This window comes from Oncorhynchus kisutch, unplaced genomic scaffold (assembly GCF_002021735.2).
Source record: "Oncorhynchus kisutch isolate 150728-3 unplaced genomic scaffold, Okis_V2 Okis02a-Okis13b_hom, whole genome shotgun sequence".
Lineage (NCBI taxonomy): Eukaryota > Metazoa > Chordata > Actinopteri > Salmoniformes > Salmonidae > Oncorhynchus > Oncorhynchus kisutch.
This window is the reverse complement of record NW_022261979.1, coordinates 10,251,755-10,269,254: the sequence shown is the minus strand read 5'-3', so window position 1 is coordinate 10,269,254 and position 17,500 is coordinate 10,251,755. Positions and strand designations below refer to the sequence as shown.

At 48.9% G+C, this 17,500-nt stretch overlaps 1 protein-coding gene across 1 annotated transcript in view; it reads right to left on the bottom strand.

The window, feature by feature from the left end:
• LOC109884931 (TGF-beta receptor type-2) overlaps positions 1-17,500 on the bottom strand; it is a 57,370-nt gene that overhangs the window by 34,333 nt on the left and 5,537 nt on the right. The window contains exons 2-3 of the mRNA XM_031811949.1: positions 6,564-6,714; positions 5,403-5,593 (exon numbers count right to left, since the gene is read on the bottom strand). Coding sequence (XP_031667809.1) covers positions 5,403-5,593; positions 6,564-6,714 — 342 coding nt within the window. The remainder of the gene's footprint in view (positions 1-5,402; positions 5,594-6,563; positions 6,715-17,500) is intronic.

The following is a 17,500-nucleotide window of genomic DNA, read 5'->3' as shown; positions in this document are numbered from 1 at the left end:
CGTCCCAAATGTCGCCCTAACCCTAACCCAAATCCTAACCCTAATCCTAACCCAAATCCTAATCCTAACCCTAACCCTAATCCTAATCCTAACCCAAATCCTAATCCTAACCCTAATCCTAATCCTAACCCTAATCCTAACCCTAATCCTAATCCTAACCCTAATCCTAATCCTAACCCTAATCCTAACCCTAATCCTAATCCTAATCCTAATCCTAACCCTAATCCTAATCCTAACCCTAATCCTAATCCTAATCCTAACCCTAATCCTAATCCTAATCCTAACCCAAATCCTAATCCTAACCCTACTGACTAGAGCTCTATGGGGTGTCACGCAGAAGGGAATCCTTCCAGGAACAGACTGGTGATCATGGTAACATGGTCTATATTAATGTGATTATCACACTCATTATTGATGTGGTAACCACTTTATAACCACATCTCATATCTCTCTCCTCTCACCCTCTCTCCTCTTTCTCTCTCTCCCCTTTCTCTCTCTCTACCCCCCCCTCTCTTTCTCTCAGTCAAAATCTCTCCCTCTGTCCTCTCTTTCTCTCTCTCCCCTTTCTCTCTCTTTACCTACCCCCCCTCTCTTTCTCTCAGTCTATATCTCTCCCTCTGTCCTCTCTTTCTCCCCTTTCTCTCTCTCTACTCCCCCTCTCTCTTTCTCTCAATCTATATCTCTCCCTCTGTCCTCTCTTTCTCTCTCTCCCCTTTCTCTCTCTTTACCTACCCCCCTCTCTCTCTCCCACTCTCTCCCTCTCCATCTCCCCCCTCTCTCCCGCTCTCTCTCTAGCTCTCTCTAGCTCACTGTCTCTACCTCCCCCCTCTATCTCCCACTCTCTCTCTCTCCCTCCCCGCCCTCTCTCTCTCTCTCTCCTCCCCGCCCTCTACCTCCCTCCCTCCCCCTCTCTCTCTCTCTCCCTCCCCCGCCCTCTACCTCCCTCCCTCCCCTTCTCTCTCTCTCCCTCCCCCTCTCTCTACCTCCCTCCCCCTCTCTCTCTCCCTCCCACCCCCTCTCTCTCTCTCCTCCCCCTCTCTCTCTCTCTCTCTCTCTCCCTCCCCCGCTCTCTACCTCCCTCCCCCCTCTCTCTCTCCCCCCCCCCCTCTCTCTCTCTCTCCCTCCCCTGCCCTCTACCTCCCTCCCTCCCCTCTCTCTCTCTCTCTCTCTCTCTCTCCCTCCCCCGTCCTCTACCTCCCTCCTCGCCCTCTCTCTCTCTCTCTCTCTCTCCCTCCCCCGCCCTCTACCTCCCTCCCCCCTCTCTCTCTCTCTGTGTTCCCGTGAGTCACTCCTCTTTAAAACTGTTCAGTGTGACTGCAGGCCAAGATTCCACAGTATAAGGAACTGTTAAATCTCACAGAGCGACCGACTGACTGGAATAAAGGCTCAAGGCATATTTTCCCTTCTTCTTCTTCTTCTTCTTCTTCTTCTATTATAATACAATAGCCAGTGACCAGAATGCATTGGGACAGCTGATGAGGAGGATATTATTCATAATCTGGGATTGTAAAAATAACCCAGGGATGGGAAACAAGCTCAGAAACCTTGAACAACAGTTAACACAGACAGATCTTTTCAACACACCGTGAATTGATATGAATTAATGAATTACATCCTTATCTCTAAATCACGTGAGTTGAATTACAGGTGACTTTTAGAGAGTGAAAGTAACTCTGACAGCTGCCCCCCCAAAAAACAAAAAAAAACACACATTATTATAAACTTGTTTTTGTGGCTTCCCTTCTCTACATTGACTACTCTTCCCTTCTCTATGTTGACTACACTTCCCTTCTCTATGTTGACTACACTTCCCTTCTCTATGTTGACTACACTTCCCTTCTCTACATTGACTACACTTCCCTTCTCTACGTTGACTACACTTCCCTTCTCTATGTTGACTACGCTTCCCTTCTCTATGTTGACTTCCCTTCCCTTCTCTACGTTGACTACACTTCCCTTCTCTACATTGACTACACTTCCCTTCTCTACGTTGACTACACTTCCCTTCTCTACGTTGACTACACTTCCCTTCTCTACATTGACTACACTTCCCTTCTCTACGTTGACTACACTTCCCTTCTCTACGTTGACTACACTTCCCTTCTCTACGTTGACTACACTTCCCTTCTCTATGTTGACTACACTTCCCTTCTCTACGTTGACTACACTTCCCTTCTCTACGTTGACTACACTTCCCTTCTCTACGTTGACTACTCTTCCCTTCTCTACATTGACTACACTTCCCTTCTCTACATTGACTACACTTCCCTTCTCTACATTGACTACACTTCCCTTCTCTACATTGACTACACTTCCCTTCTCTACGTTGACCAAGCTTCACTTCTCAATTGAAGCTGTCAAAGGAGGACATTACAGAGTAACACAGTGATCCAGACAGATCTTCTGAGTGACTGATTAGAAACAAGAGACGTCTGGCCAAGCCGACAGGAAACAAAGGAAGCCGACAGGAAACAAAGGGGGTTTGAACTTGCAACCTTCCGGTTACTAGTCCAATGGAATGATAGGGCCTAGGGGGAGAATGCTATAATATGCTATGCTATGCTAGGGCGAGAATGCTATAATATGCTATGCTAGGGCCTAGGGGGAGAATGCTATAATATGCTATGCTATGCTAGGGCTTAGGGGGAGAATGCTATGCTATGCTAGGGAATGCTAGGGCCTCGGGGGAGAATGCTATGCTATGCTAGGGAATAATAGGGCCTGGGGAAAAATGCTATGCTATGTTATGCTAGGGAAGGATAGGGTGTAGAGGGGGAATGCTACGCTATGCTAGGGAATGCTAGGGCCTAGGGGGAGGATGCTATGCTATGCTAGGGAATGATAGGGCCTAGGGGGATGATGCTATGCTATGCTAGGGAATGATAGGGCCTAGGGGGATGATGCTATGCTATGCTAGGTAATGATAGGGCCTAGGGGATGATGCTATGCTATGCTAGGTAATGATAGGGCCTAGGGGGATGATGCTATGCTATGCTAGGGAATGATAGATCACCAGCAAACAGTAGACATTTGACTTCAGATTCTAGTAGGGTGAGGCCGGGTGCTGCAGACTGTTCTAGTGCCCGCGCCAATTTGTTGAAATATATGTTGAAGAGGGTGGGGCTTAAGCTGAATCCTTGTCTCACCCCACGACCATGTGGGAAGAAATGTGTGTGTTTTTGCCTATTTTAATTTGACATTTGCTCAGTACATTGTTTTCACTGAGGACATGTACGAGTCTGCTGTTAATGATAATGCAGAGGATTTTCCCAAGGTTGCTGTTGACGCATATCCCACGGTAATTATTGGGGTCAAATGTGTCTCCATTTTTGTGGATTGGGGTGATCAGTCCTTGGTTCCAAATATTGGGGAAGATGCCAGAGCTAAGGATGATGTTAAAGAGTTTAAGTATAGCCAATTGGAATTTGTTTTCAGTGAGGATACCATCGACACCACAGTCCTTTTGGGGTTTGAGGGTTTGTATTTTGTCCTGTAACTCGTTCAAGGTAATTGGAGAATCCAGTGGGTTCTGGAATCCAGTGGGTTCTGGAATCCAGTGGGTTCTGGAATTCAGTGGGTTCTGGAATCCAGTGGGTTCTGGAATCCAGTGGGTTCTGGAATCCAGTGGGTCTTTAATAGTTGATTCTAAGATCTGTGTTTGATCATGTGTATGTTTTTGCTCTTTATTCTTTGTTATAGAGCCAATCAGATTGGAGAAGTGGTTTACCCAGACATCTCCATTTTGGATAGATAATTCTTCGTGTTGTTGTTTGTTTAGTGTTTTCCAATTTTGCCAGAAGTGGTTAGAGTCTATGGATTCTTTAATTACATTGGGTTGATTTCTGACGTGCTGTTCCTTCTTTTTCCGTAGTGTATTTCTGTATTGTTTTAGTGATTCATTCTGTCTCTCTCTCTCTCTCGCTCTCTCTTCTTCTCTCTCCCATCTCCTGTCTCTCTCTCTCCCTCTCTTCTTCTCTCTCCCATCTCCTGTCTCTCTCTCTCCCTCTCTTCTTCTCTCTCCCATCTCCTGTCTCTCTCTCTCTCATTCTCTCTCCCATCCTCCTGTCTCTCTCTCCTTCTCTCTCCTGTCTCTCCCTCTCTTCTTCTCTCTCCCATCTCCTGTCTCTCTCTCTCTCATTCTCTCTCCCATCCTCCTGTCTCTCTCTCCTTCTCTCTCCTGTCTCTCTCTCTCTTCTTCTCTCTCCCATCTCCTGTCTCTCTCTCTCCCTCTCTTCTTCTCTCTCCCATCTCCTGTGTCTCTCTCTCCTTCTCTCTCCTGTCTCTCTCTATCTTTCTATACAGTCTGTGCAGTAGCATGTGGCTGAGATGTTTCGGCTTTGAGTAAAGCACAGACAGGAAACCACATGTCTGAGATCTCCTGCAAGGCCCCACAGGTCCCACGCTACACCACACTACACTGTCTCCCTCTACCTCTACCTCTACCTCTCACAGGGCTGGAGGAGATAGGCCCCACAGGTCCCACGCTACACCACACTACACTGTCTCCCTCTACCTCTACCTCTACCTCTCACAGGGCTGGAGGAGATAGGCCCCACAGGTCCCACGCTACACCACACTACACTGTCTCCCTCTACCTCTACCTCTACCTCTCACAGGGCTGGAGGAGATAGGCCCCACAGGTCCCACGCTACACCACACTACACTGTCTCCCTCTACCTCTACCTCTACCTCTCACAGGGCTGGAGGAGATAGGCCCCACAGGTCCCACGCTACACCACACCACACTGTCTCCCTCTACCTCTACCTCTCACAGGGCTGGAGGAGATAGGCCCCACAGGTCCCACGCTACACCACACTACACTGTCTCCCTCTACCTCTCACAGGGCTGGAGGAGATAGGCCCCACAGGTCCCGCGCTACACCACACCACACTGTCTCCCTCTACCTCTACCTCTCACAGGGCTGGAGGAGATAGGCCCCACAGGTCCCACGCTACACCACACTACACTGTCTCCCTCGACCTCTACCTCTACCTCTCACAGGGCTGGAGGAGACAGGTCCCACGCTACACCACACTACACTGTCTCCCTTGACCTCTACCTCTACCTCTCACAGGGCTGGAGGAGACAGGTCCCACAGGTCCCACGCTACACCACACTACACTGTCTCCCTCGACCTCTACCTCTACCTCTCACAGGGCTGGAGGAGATAGGTCCCACGCTATTCTATACTGTCTCCCTCGACCTCTATCTCTACCTCTCACAGGGCTGGAGGAGATAGGGCCCACACTATTCTACACTGTCTACAGTATGTAAGGTACTCACTAACAGACTAAGGGTATTAGATGAATTGACTGATACAGTAGGTGTGAGAAGGTACTCACTAACAGAATAAGGGTATTAGATGAATGGACTGATACAGTAGGTGTGAGAAGGTACTCACCAGGAGCGAAGGCCAGGTTATCGTTACACTCCTCTTCAGTACAGGAGCAGATGAACAACGGTCCTCCAGAGCTCTTCTTCTCTTTCATGGAACACGTAGAGCTGTTGTAGTCATCCAGCTCGACGCCGTACAAAGGCTTGGAGGGGTCATGACACAGAGTCTCGATGCTGTAGTTACTGTCATTCTTCCTCCTGGAGATAATGGAGAGAGAGAGAGAGTCAGACAGACAGAGAGACAGACACACAAACATGCACAGACACACACAGACAGAGAGATCGTAAGACACACAGACAGAGAGACAGAAACAGACAGAGAGACAGACACAGACAGAGAGATGGAGACTGACACAGACCACCCCCTCTCCACCATAATCCTACCAGATGGAGACTGACACAGACCCCCCCCCTCCTCTCCACCGTAATCCTACCAGACGGAGACTGACAGAGACACCCCCTCTCCACCGTAATCCTACCAGATGCAGACTGACCCAGACCCCCCCCCCCCTCTCCACTGTAATCCTACCAGATGGAGACTGACACAGACCCCCCCCCCCCCTCTCCACTGTAATCCTACCAGATGCAGACTGACACAGACCCCCCCCCCCTCTCCACTGTAATCCTACCAGATGGAGACTGACACAGACCCCCCCCCCCCCCCTTTCCACTGTAACCCTACCAGATGCAGACTGACACAGACCCCCCCCCTCTCCACCATAATCCTACCAGATGGAGACTGACCCAGACCCCCCCCCCCTCCTCTCCACTGTAATCCTACCAGATGGAGACTGACACAGACCCCTCCCCTCTCCACTGTAACCCTACCAGATGCAGACTGACACAGACCCCCCCCCCCCCCCCCTCCATTGTAATCCTACCAGACGGAGACTGACCCCCCCCCCCCTCTCCACCATAATCCTACCAGATGGAGACTGACCCAGACCCCCCCCCCCTCTCCACTGTAATCCTACCAGATGCAGACGGAGTCTGACCCCCCCCCCCTCCACTGTAATCCTACCAGATGCAGACTGACCCAGAACCCCCCCCCCCCTCTCCACTGTAATCCTACCAGATGGAGACTGACACAGACCCCCCTCCTCTCCACTGTAACCCTACCAGATGCAGACTGACCCAGACCCCCCCCCCCTCTCCACCGTAATCCTACCAGATGGCGATGCAGACTTCCTGCTCCAGACGACAGATGGAGGTGATGGAGCAGTTCGAGAGGCAGCTTCCTGTTCCGTTGCAGGATGAAGACTCCACGTCACAGAACTTACACAACTTGTTGAGACTGAAGGACGGCTGGAACATCCCGTCTGGAGAAACACAACCAATCAAATTCAATATGTTAGTCATTCAATCAATCGATTCATATTATGTAGCGCTTTCACACAAAAAACACACATCACTAAGTGCTGAACAGTTACCCCCCCCCCTCCTCAATCACACACACATCACTAAGTGCTGAACAGTAACCCCCCCCCCTCAATCACACACACTTCACTAAGTGCTGAACAGTAACCCCCCCCTCCTCAATCACACACACATCACTAAGTGCTGAACAGTAACCCCCCCCTCCTCAATCACACACACATCACTAAGTGCTGAACAGTAACCCCCCCCTCCTCAATCACACACACATCACTAAGTGCTGAACAGTAACCCCCCCCCTCCTAAATCACAGGGGTGAACTGCATGGCAGTAATCATTGTTACATTTTGAGTCATTTAGCAGACGTTCTTATCCAGAGCAACTTACAGTAAGTGAGTGTTTCCATGTCCCTATTTGTTCATGCCGGTCCCCCCGTGGGAATTGAACCCACAACCCGGGTGTCATCGCTCTACCAACTGAGCCACACGGGATCGGTCTGCTCCAGCATGTCTTTCTCTGAAGCTGATCTCTATCTGCTCTTCGCTCCCTGACCTGTTGAGGCCTGCCTTGTCTTGACAAACCTCTGGACTATCTGACTGTGTGTTCCTGACTGACTGACTGTGAGTTTCCTGACTGAGAGTTCCTGACTGACTGACTGTGAGTTCCTGACTGACTGACTGTGAGTTCCTGACTGACTGACTGTGAGTTCCTGACTGACTGACTGACTGACTGTGAGTTCCTGGCTGACTGACTGTGAGTTCCTGACTGACTGACTGACTGACTGTGAGTTCCTGGCTGACTGACTGACTGTGAGTTCCTGACTGACTGACTGACTGACTGTGAGTTCCTGACTGACTGACTGACTGCCTGACTGACTGACTGCCTGCCTGACTGACTGCCTGACTGCCTGACTGCACGATAACTGAAGCCACAGAACCACTGAGCCTTGTTTTGTGACTGACTGACTGACTGCCTGACTGACTGACTGCACGATAACCGAAGCCACAGAACCACTGAGCCTTGTTTTGTGACTGACTGACTGACTGACTGACTGACTGACTGCCTGACTGACTGCCTGACTGCCTGACTGACTGCACGATAACCGAAGCCACAGAACCACTGAGCCTTGTTTTGTGGTAAAGGAGCCCTTCACTCAGCACCAGTAAAGACATAGAAAAGTCACTAACACAGAGAACAGTCAGTCAGTCTGTATCATATCTGTATATCGACAGACACAGAGAACAGTCAGTCAGTCTGTATCATATCTGTACATCGACAGACACAGAGAACAGTCAGTCAGTCTGTATCATATCTGTACATCGACAGACACAGAGAACAGTCAGTCAGTCTGTATCATATCTGTACATCGACAGACAACAGTCAGTCAGTCTGTATCATATCTGTATATCGACAGACACAGAGAACAGTCAGTCAGTCTGTATCATATCTGTACATCGACAGACACAGAGAACAGTCAGTCAGTCTGTATCATATCTGTACATCGACAGACACAGGAATCTCTACAGAGCATTTAGTATTGAGAGCAGCAGACCACAGAGTCTATCCAGTCTGAGTTCTGACATCAAATGACTGCTGTGTGTGTGTGTGTGTGTGTGTGTGTGTGTGTGTGTGTGTGTGTGTGTGTGTGTGTGTGTGTGTGTGTGTGTTATCTGATCCCCGCTCCATCCTCCAGGTTATCCACTTCACAGGAGGCAGGCCTCATGTAACTCTCAGACACACAGTTTCCAGTCTAACTGAGAGTCATCCACCCAGCCAGCCAGCCAGAGGCCTGTCCAGTCTAACTGAGAGTCCTCCAGCCAGCAGGAGACCTGTCCAGTCTAACTGAGAGTCCTCCAGCCAGCCAGAGGCCTGTCCAGTCTAACTGAGAGTCGTCCACCCAGCCAGAGGCCTGTCCAGTCTATCTGAGAGTCGTGCACCCACCCAGCCAGATACCTGTCCAGTCTAACTGAGAGTCGTCCACCCAGCCAGAGGCCTGTCCAGTCTAACTGAGAGTCATCCACCCAGCCAGAGGCCTGTCCAGTCTAACTGAGAGTCATCCACCCAGCCAGAGGCCTTTCCAGTCTAACTGAGAGTTGTCCACCCACCCAGCCAGAGACCTGTCCAGTCTAACTGAGAGTTGTCCACCCACCCAGAGGCCTGTCCAGTCTAACTGAGAGTCGTCCACCCAGCCAGAGGCCTGTCCAGTCTAACTGAGAGTCCTCCACCCACCCAGAGACCTGTCCAGTCTAACTGAGAGTCGTCCACCCACCCAGAGGCCTGTCCAGTCTAACTGAGAGTCCTCCACCCACCCAGAGACCTGTCCAGTCTAACTGAGAGTCGTCCACCCAGCCAGATACCTGTCCAGTCTAACTGAGAGTTGTCCACCCAGCCAGAGGCCTGTCCAGTCTAACTGAGAGTCCTCCACCCACCCAGAGACCTGTCCAGTCTAACTGAGAGTCGTCCACCCAGCCAGACACCTGTCCAGTCTAACTGAGAGTCGTCCACCCAGCCAGAGGCCTGTCCAGTCTAACTGAGAGTCGTCCACCCAGCCAGAGACCTGTTCAGTTTAACTGAGAATCGTCCACCCAGCCAGAGGTCCGAACCGGCTAAATACCGTCACGTAGATACTAAAGGGTCAGCTGAAAGTGAGTGACTGAGGCTCAGCGCTGAGGGACTGAACTGTTGTATATTTTGTGGGATTCTGTTGGTAAACGGTAAGTGTTCATGTTTCCGTTAGTAAGCCACACAGCTATCCTGTCTAGACGATACACAGCACAGGTTCATGTGGTACGTGGGTCATGACCACAGCTGCTCAAACACTTTCTTAGGACCGCCCTCTGTTCTGATTGGGCCGTTCTGAACTGGCTCCTTGTGCAGTATGTGTGTGTTCTTAGGACCGCCCTCTGTTCTGATTGGGCCGTTCTGAACTGGCTCCTTGTGCAGTATGTGTGTGTTCTTAGGACCGCCCTCTGTTCTGATTGGGCCGTTCTGAACTGGCTCCTTGGGCAGTATGTGTCTGTTCTTAGGACCGCCCTCTGTTCTGATTGGGCCGTTCTGAACTGGCTCCTTGGGCAGTATGTGTCTGTTCTTAGGACCACCCTCTGTTCTGATTGGGCCTTTCTGACCTGGTTCCTTGGGCGGTATGTGTGTGAGAGAAAGAGCTTGTGGTTTTGTGCAAGAGTGAAAGATGGAGAAAGATTCAGTATCTACGTGGGTGCTTGCACGCATTAGCGTGTTTCAGTGTGTGTTGACGCTCGTGCATGGTCTGGTGGCAGCCTGTCCTCCCTCCCTGCTCCTGTGTCTCTCCTGATAAGCACCCTCACCAGCCTGCCTCTGTCTGGCCCACTGAAACACCTTGGAAAGAGAAAGGAGAGAGAGAGAGAGAGAGAGAGTGTGTGTGTGTGTGTGTGTGTGTGTGTGTGTGTGTGTGTGTGTGTGTGTGTGTGTGTGTGTGTGTGTGTGTGTGTGTGTGTGTGTGTGGGTGGGTGGGTGGGTGGGTGGGTGGGTGGGTGTGTGTGTGTGTGTGTGTGTGTGTGTCACTGTGTAATTATTTGTTAGTGACACTGTATATCACAGCATATCAACTGAACTAATGAATACTGAAATAATGAATACTGAATTAATGAATACTGAATTAATGAATACTGAAATAATGAATACTGAATTAATGAATACTGAAATAATGAATACTGAATTAATGAATACTGAATTAATGAATACTGAACTAATGAATACTGAATTAATGAATACTGAATTAATGAATACTGAATTAATGAATACTGAATTAATGAATACTGAAATAATGAATACTGAATTAATGAATACTGAATTAATGAATACTGAATTAATGAATACTGAAATAATGAATACTGAATTAATGAATACTGAAATAATGAATACTGAATTAATGAATACTGAATTAATGAATACTGAATTAATGAATACTGAATTAATGAATACTGAAATAATGAATACTGAACTAATGAATACTGAATTAATGAATACTGAACTAATGAATACTGAATTAATAAATACTGAATTAATGAATACTGAATTAATGAATACTGAATTAATGAATACTGAACTAATGAATACTGAATTAATAAATACTGAATTAATGAATACTGAATTAATGAATACTGAATTAATGAATACTGAATTAATGAATACTGAATTAATGAATACTGAACTAATGAATACTGAATTAATGAATACTGAATTAATGAATACTGAATTAATGAATACTGAACTAATGAATACTGAATTAATGAATACTGAATTAATGAATACTGAATTAATGAATACTGAACTAATGAATACTGCATTAATGAATACTGAATTATTTGTTAGTGACACTGTATATCACAGCATATCAACTGAACTAATGAATACTGAAATAATGAATACTGAACTAATAAATACTGAATTAATGAATACTGAACTATTGAACTAATGATTTACTCCTCCTAATCAGCTATAATATCCTTATTTCCTCTCCTCTTATTGGCTCTCTACCTCTTCTCTTATTGGCTCTCTCCCCCTTTCCTCTCATCTTATTGGCTCACTCCCTCTTTCTTCTCCTCTTATTGGCTCACTCCCCTTTCCTCTCCTCTTATTGGCTCTCTCCCCTTTCCTCTCCTCTTATTGGCTCTCTCCCTTTCCTCTCCCCTTATTGGCTCTCTCCCTTTCCTCTCCCCTTATTGGCTCTCTCCCTCTTTCTTCTCCTCTTATTGGCTCTCTCCCTTTCCTCTCCCCTTATTGGCTATCTCCCTCTTTCTTCACCTCTTATTGGCTCTCTCCCTCTTTCGTATCCTCTCCCATTAATCTTTATTTCTTCTCCTTTTCTGTCTCTCTCCCTCTTTCTCCCAAACGAGGAAGGAATACAACAGGGCAGGATGCATGTCATCATCCCTCCACGCCCCCTCATAGAGAGAGTACAGCCCAGGATGGAGACCTGATCCCTGGGAGGCCTGGCCACTGAGGGGGCCTCTAGTCCTGGTTCATTCGTAATGACTCCAACAGGGGAAGGGAGTGGGCTGAAGGAGACATGACACAGAGCCTGTTAACTAATCACATATGGGCCAGGCTGAGAGGAGGCTGGTGGTGGGGTCTGGGACTGGTAACTTAAGGAATGAGTTTGTCAGCTTGACAGCTGGATGTGGCAGTCAGGTAGAGGGGAAGCTAGAACTGTCTGTCTGTCAGAGACAGTCAGGTAGAGAGGAAGTTAGTACTGTCTGTCAGAGACAGTCAGGTGGAGGGGAAGTTAGTACTGTCTGTCAGAGACAGTCAGGTAGAGGGGAAGCTAGAACTGTCTGTCTGTCAGAGACAGTCTGGTGGAGGGGAAGCTAGAACTGTTTGTCTGTCAGAGACAGTCTGGTGGAGGGGAAGTTAGTACTGTCTGTCAGAGACAGTCAGGTGGAGGGGAAGTTAGTACTGTCTGTCTGTCAGAGACAGTCAGGTAGAGAGGAAGCTAGTACTGTCTGTCAGAGACAGTCTGGTAGAGGGGATGTTAGTACTGTCTGTCAGAGACAGTCAGGTAGAGGGGATGTTAGTACTGTCTGTCAGAGACAGTCAGGTAGAGGGGATGTTAGTACTGTCTGTCAGAGACAGTCTGGTAGAGGGGATGTTAGTACTGTCTGTCAGAGACAGTCAGGTAGAGGGGATGTTAGTACTGTCTGTCAGAGACAGTCAGGTAGAGGGGATGTTAGTACTGTCTGTCAGAGACAGTCAGGTAGAGGGGAAGCTAGTACTGTCTGTCAGAGACAGTCAGGTAGAGAGGAAGCTAGTACTGTCTGTCAGAGGCAGTCAGGTAGAGAAGAAGTTAGTACTGTCTGGTAAATGGAGGTAAATTAAACACTCCTCACAGAGACATGGAGGTAAATTAAACACTCCTCACAGAGACATGGATATAAATGGAGGTAAATTAAACACTCCTCACAGAGACACGGATATAAATGGAGGTAAATTAAACACTCCTCACAGAGACATGGAGGTAAATTAAACCCTCCTCACAGAGACATGGAGGTAAATTAAACCCTCCTCACAGAGACATGGAGGTAAATTAAACACTCCTCACAGAGACATGGAGGTAAATTGAGGTAAATAAAACACTTCTCACAGAGACATGGAGGTAAATTGAGGTAAATTAAACACTCCTCACAGAGACATGGAGGTAAATTGAGGTAAATAAAACACTTCTCACAGAGACATGGAGGTAAATTGAGGTAAATAAAACACTCCTCACAGAGACATGGAGGTAAATTGAGGTAAATTAAACACTCCTCACAGAGACATGGAGGTAAATAAAACCCTCCTCACAGAGACACGGACAGATGTGGAAGTGAATAAAACAATGGAGGTGAAGAATGTCCTTCCCTGTCATGTTTCCTCCCAGAAACCAAAACATCCTGTTTGAGCTTCAAAATATACAACATCAACCAACTGCATCAGGAGGCATGTTTTTATTTAACCAGGAAAGTCAGTTAAGAACAAGTTCTTATTTTCAATGACGGTCTACCGGGGGAACAGTGGGTTAACTGCCTTGTTCAGGGGAACAGTGGGTTAACTGCCTTGTTCAGGGGAACAGTGGGTTATCTGCCTTGTTCAGGGGAACAGTGGGTTAACTGCCTTGTTCAGGGGAACAGTGGGTTATCTGCCTTGTTCAGGGGAACAGTGGGGTTAACTGCCTTGTTCAGGGGAACAGTGGGTTAACTGCCTTGTTCAGGGGAACAGTGGGGTTAACTGCCTTGTTCAGGGGAACAGTGGGTTAACTGCCTTGTTCAGGGGAACAGTGGGTTAACTACCTTGTTCAGGGGAACAGTGGGGTTAACTGCCTTGTTCAGGGGAACAGTGGGTTAACTGCCTTGTTCAGGGGAACAGTGGGTTAACTGTCTTGTTCAGGGGAACAGTGGGTTAACTGCCTTGTTCAGGGGAACAGTGGGTTAACTGCCTTGTTCAGGGGAACAGTAGGTTAACTGCCTTGTTCAGGGGAACAGTGGGTTAACTGCCTTGTTCAGGGGAACAGTGGGTTAACTGCCTTGTTCAGGGGAACAGTGGGTTAAATGCCTTGTTCAGGGGAACAGTGGGTTAACTGCCTTGGTCAGGGGAACAGTGGGGTTAACTGCCTTGTTCAGGGGAACAGTGGGTTAACTGCCTTGTTCAGGGGAACAGTGGGTTAACTACCTTGTTCAGGGGAACAGTGGGGTTAACTGCCTTGTTCAGGGGAACAGTGGGTTAACTGCCTTGTTCAGGGGAACAGTGGGTTAACTGTCTTGTTCAGGGGAACAGTGGGTTAACTGCCTTGTTCAGGGGAACAGTGGGTTAACTGCCTTGTTCAGGGGAACAGTGGGTTAACTGCCTTGTTCAGGGGAACAGTGGGTTAACTGCCTTGTTCAGGGGAACAGTGGGTTAACTGCCTTGTTCAGGGGAACAGTGGGTTAACTGCCTTGTTCAGGGGAACAGTGGGTTAACTGCCTTGTTCAGGGGAACAGTGGGTTAACTGCCTTGTTCAGGAGAACAGTGGGTTAACTGCCTTGCTCAGGGGAACAGTGGGTTAACTGCCTTGTTCAGGGGAACAGTGGGTTAACTGCCTTGTACAGGGGGCAGAACGACAGATTTTTAGTACCTTGTCAGCTCGGGGATCCAATCTTGCAGCCTTTCGGTTACTGGCCCAACACTCTAACCGCTAGACTACCTGCCGCCCCATGTGATGGGATGCAAAGACTTCTACCATACTGCAAGGACATAGTGTCTCCATCCAGACATGAGACAACTACCGTACTGCAAGGACATAGTGTCTCCATCCAGACATGAGACAACTACCGTACTGCAAGGACATAGTGTCTCCATCCAGACATGAGACAACTACCGTACTGCAAGGACATAGTGTCTCCATCCAGACATGAGACAACTAGAGGACTGCAAGGACATAGTGTCTCCATCCAGACAGGAGACAACTAGAGGACTGCAAGGCCATAGTGTCTCCATCCAGACAGGAGACAACTAGAGGACTGCAAGGCCATAGTGTCTCCATCCAGACATGAGACAACTAGAGGACTGCAAGGCCATAGTGTCTCCATCCAGAAGTATGAGACAACTAGAGGACTGCAAGGACATAGTGTCTCCATCCAGACGTATGAGACAACTAGAGGACTGCAAGGACATAGTGTCTCCATCCAGACATGAGACAACTACCATACTGCAAGGACATAGTGTCTCCATCCAGACATGAGACAACTAGAGGACTGCAAGGACATAGTGTCTCCATCCAGACGTATGAGACAACTAGAGGACTGCAAGGACATAGTGTCTCCATCCAGACAGGAGACAACTAGAGGACTGCAAGACCATAGTTTCTCCATCCAGACATGAGACAACTAGAGGACTGCCGTACTGTGTCGCCATCCAGACATGTGACAACCCCACTAGGCAGTAGATCAGCAGGTATTTGACCATCCTACCAGGCAGATAGTGAATATACCACATCACAGAGACTCACAGCAGGGGTTAGGGGAATAGTCACATTCCCCCTGACTGTCACCTATAAACTGACAGGGACACCTGGCTGGAGAGGAGTCACATTCCCCCTGACTGTCACCTAAACTGACAGGGACACCAGGCTGGAGAGGAGTCACATTCCCCCTGACTGTCACCTAAACTGACAGGGACACCTGGCTGGAGAGGAGAGGAGTCACATTCCCTCTGACTGTCACCTAAACTGACAGGGACACCAGGCTGGAGAGGAGTTACATTCCCCCTGCCTGTCACCTACACTGACAGGGACACTAGGCTGGAGAGGAGTCACATTCCCCCTGACTGTCACCTAAACTGACAGGGACACCTGGCTGGAGAGGAGTCACATTCCCCCTGACTGTCACCTAAACTGACAGGGACACCTGGCTGGAGAGGAGTCACATTCCCCCTGACTGTCACCTACACTGACAGGGACACCTGGCTGGAGAGGAGTCACATTCCCCCTGACTGTCACCTAAACTGACAGGGACACCTGGCTGGAGAGGAGAGGAGTCACATTCCCCCTGACTGTCACCTAAACTGACAGGGACACCAGTCTGGAGAGGAGAGGAGTTACATTCCCCCTGACTGTCACCTACACCGACAGGGACACAAGGCTGGAGAGGAGTCACATTCCCCCTGACTGTCACCTACACTGACAGGGACACCAGGCTGGAGAGGAGTCACATTCCCCCTGACTGTCACCTAAACTGACAGGGACACCTGGCTGGAGAGGAGTCACATTCCCCCTGACTGTCACCTACACTGACAGGGACACCTGGCTGGAGAGGAGTCACATTCCCCCTGACTGTCACCTAAACTGACAGGGACACCTGGCTGGAGAGGAGAGGAGTCACATTCCCCCTGACTGTCACCTAAACTGACAGGGACACCAGGCTGGAGAGGAGAGGAGTTACATTCCCCCTGACTGTCACCTACACCGACAGGGACACCAGGCTGGAGAGGAGTCACATTCCCCCTGACTGTCACCTACACTGACAGGGACACCAGGCTGGAGAGGAGTCACCTTCCCCCTGACTATCACCTACACTGACAGGGACACCAGGCTGGAGAGGAGAGGACTCACATTCCCCCTGACTGTCACCTACACTGACAGGGACACCAGGCTGGAGAGGAGAGGACTCACATTCCCCCTGCCTGTCACCTAAATGCTCCCCTTCATCTACTAAAAGATATCTCTGCCCCTCTGATTCCACCATCTCCCCCTCTAACTCTCCCCGTCCACTGTTCTCTTTCCCCTCCTGAAAATGTTCTCCCCCCTCATACTGTCTTGCCCTGTCTCCCCCTCTAACTCTCCCCCTCCACTGATCTCTTTCCCCTGCTGAAAATGTTCTCCCCCTCATACTGTCTTGCCCTGTCTCCCCCTCTAACTCTCCCCCCTCATACTGTCTTGCCCTGTCTCCCCCTCTAACTCTCCCCCTCCACTGATCTCTTTCCCGTCCTGAAAGATATCTCCCTCTTCGACTCCCCTCTCTGTATCTCTCTCCCTAAAAACCTCTGTCCAGGCGTAAGGGCTCAATGAGGTGACACACCGCTATCCATCAATATTTTAGGAGGAGGAGACGGAGGGGGTTGATATCTGTCTCTCCCTCCCCCTCTGACTCCCCTCTAAAACCCTGTCCTGGTGTGAGGGCTCGGTGAGACGAGTCATGAGGGGATGACCTTTGCACTCGTAGAAAAAAAGGGTTCCAAAAGAATTCCAGGTAGAACCCTTTTTGGTTCCAGGTAGAATCCTTTTTGGTTCCAGGTAGAACCCTTTTCGTTCCAGGTAGAAAACTCTCTGGAACCAAAAAGGGTTCTTCAAAGGGTTCTCCTATGGGGACATCCCCCAAAAAACTTTTAGTTCCTAGATAGCAACTTTTTTTCTAAGAGTGTAGCTGTCAAGACTAATATGGTCAAATAAACAAATACCCAGCAGCCACTTGGAGGATCCTTGGCCCCTGCTCTCTTCTCCTCATCTCCTCCATAAATAGATGTTTGGGAGCTCTCTCTCTTCTCTCTCTCTCTTCTCTCTCTCTTCTCTCTCTCTCTCTTCTCTCTCTCTCACGCTCAGAATATATATGTTGCTCTCTCTCTCCCTCTATCTTCTCCCCCCCCTCTCAGGTCTCTCTCTCTCTCTCTCAGAGCCCTCTCTCAGATATCTCCCTCTCTCTCTCCACTCAGAGTAAAGGCCGTGAGAGGTTACTGTAAACATGGGTT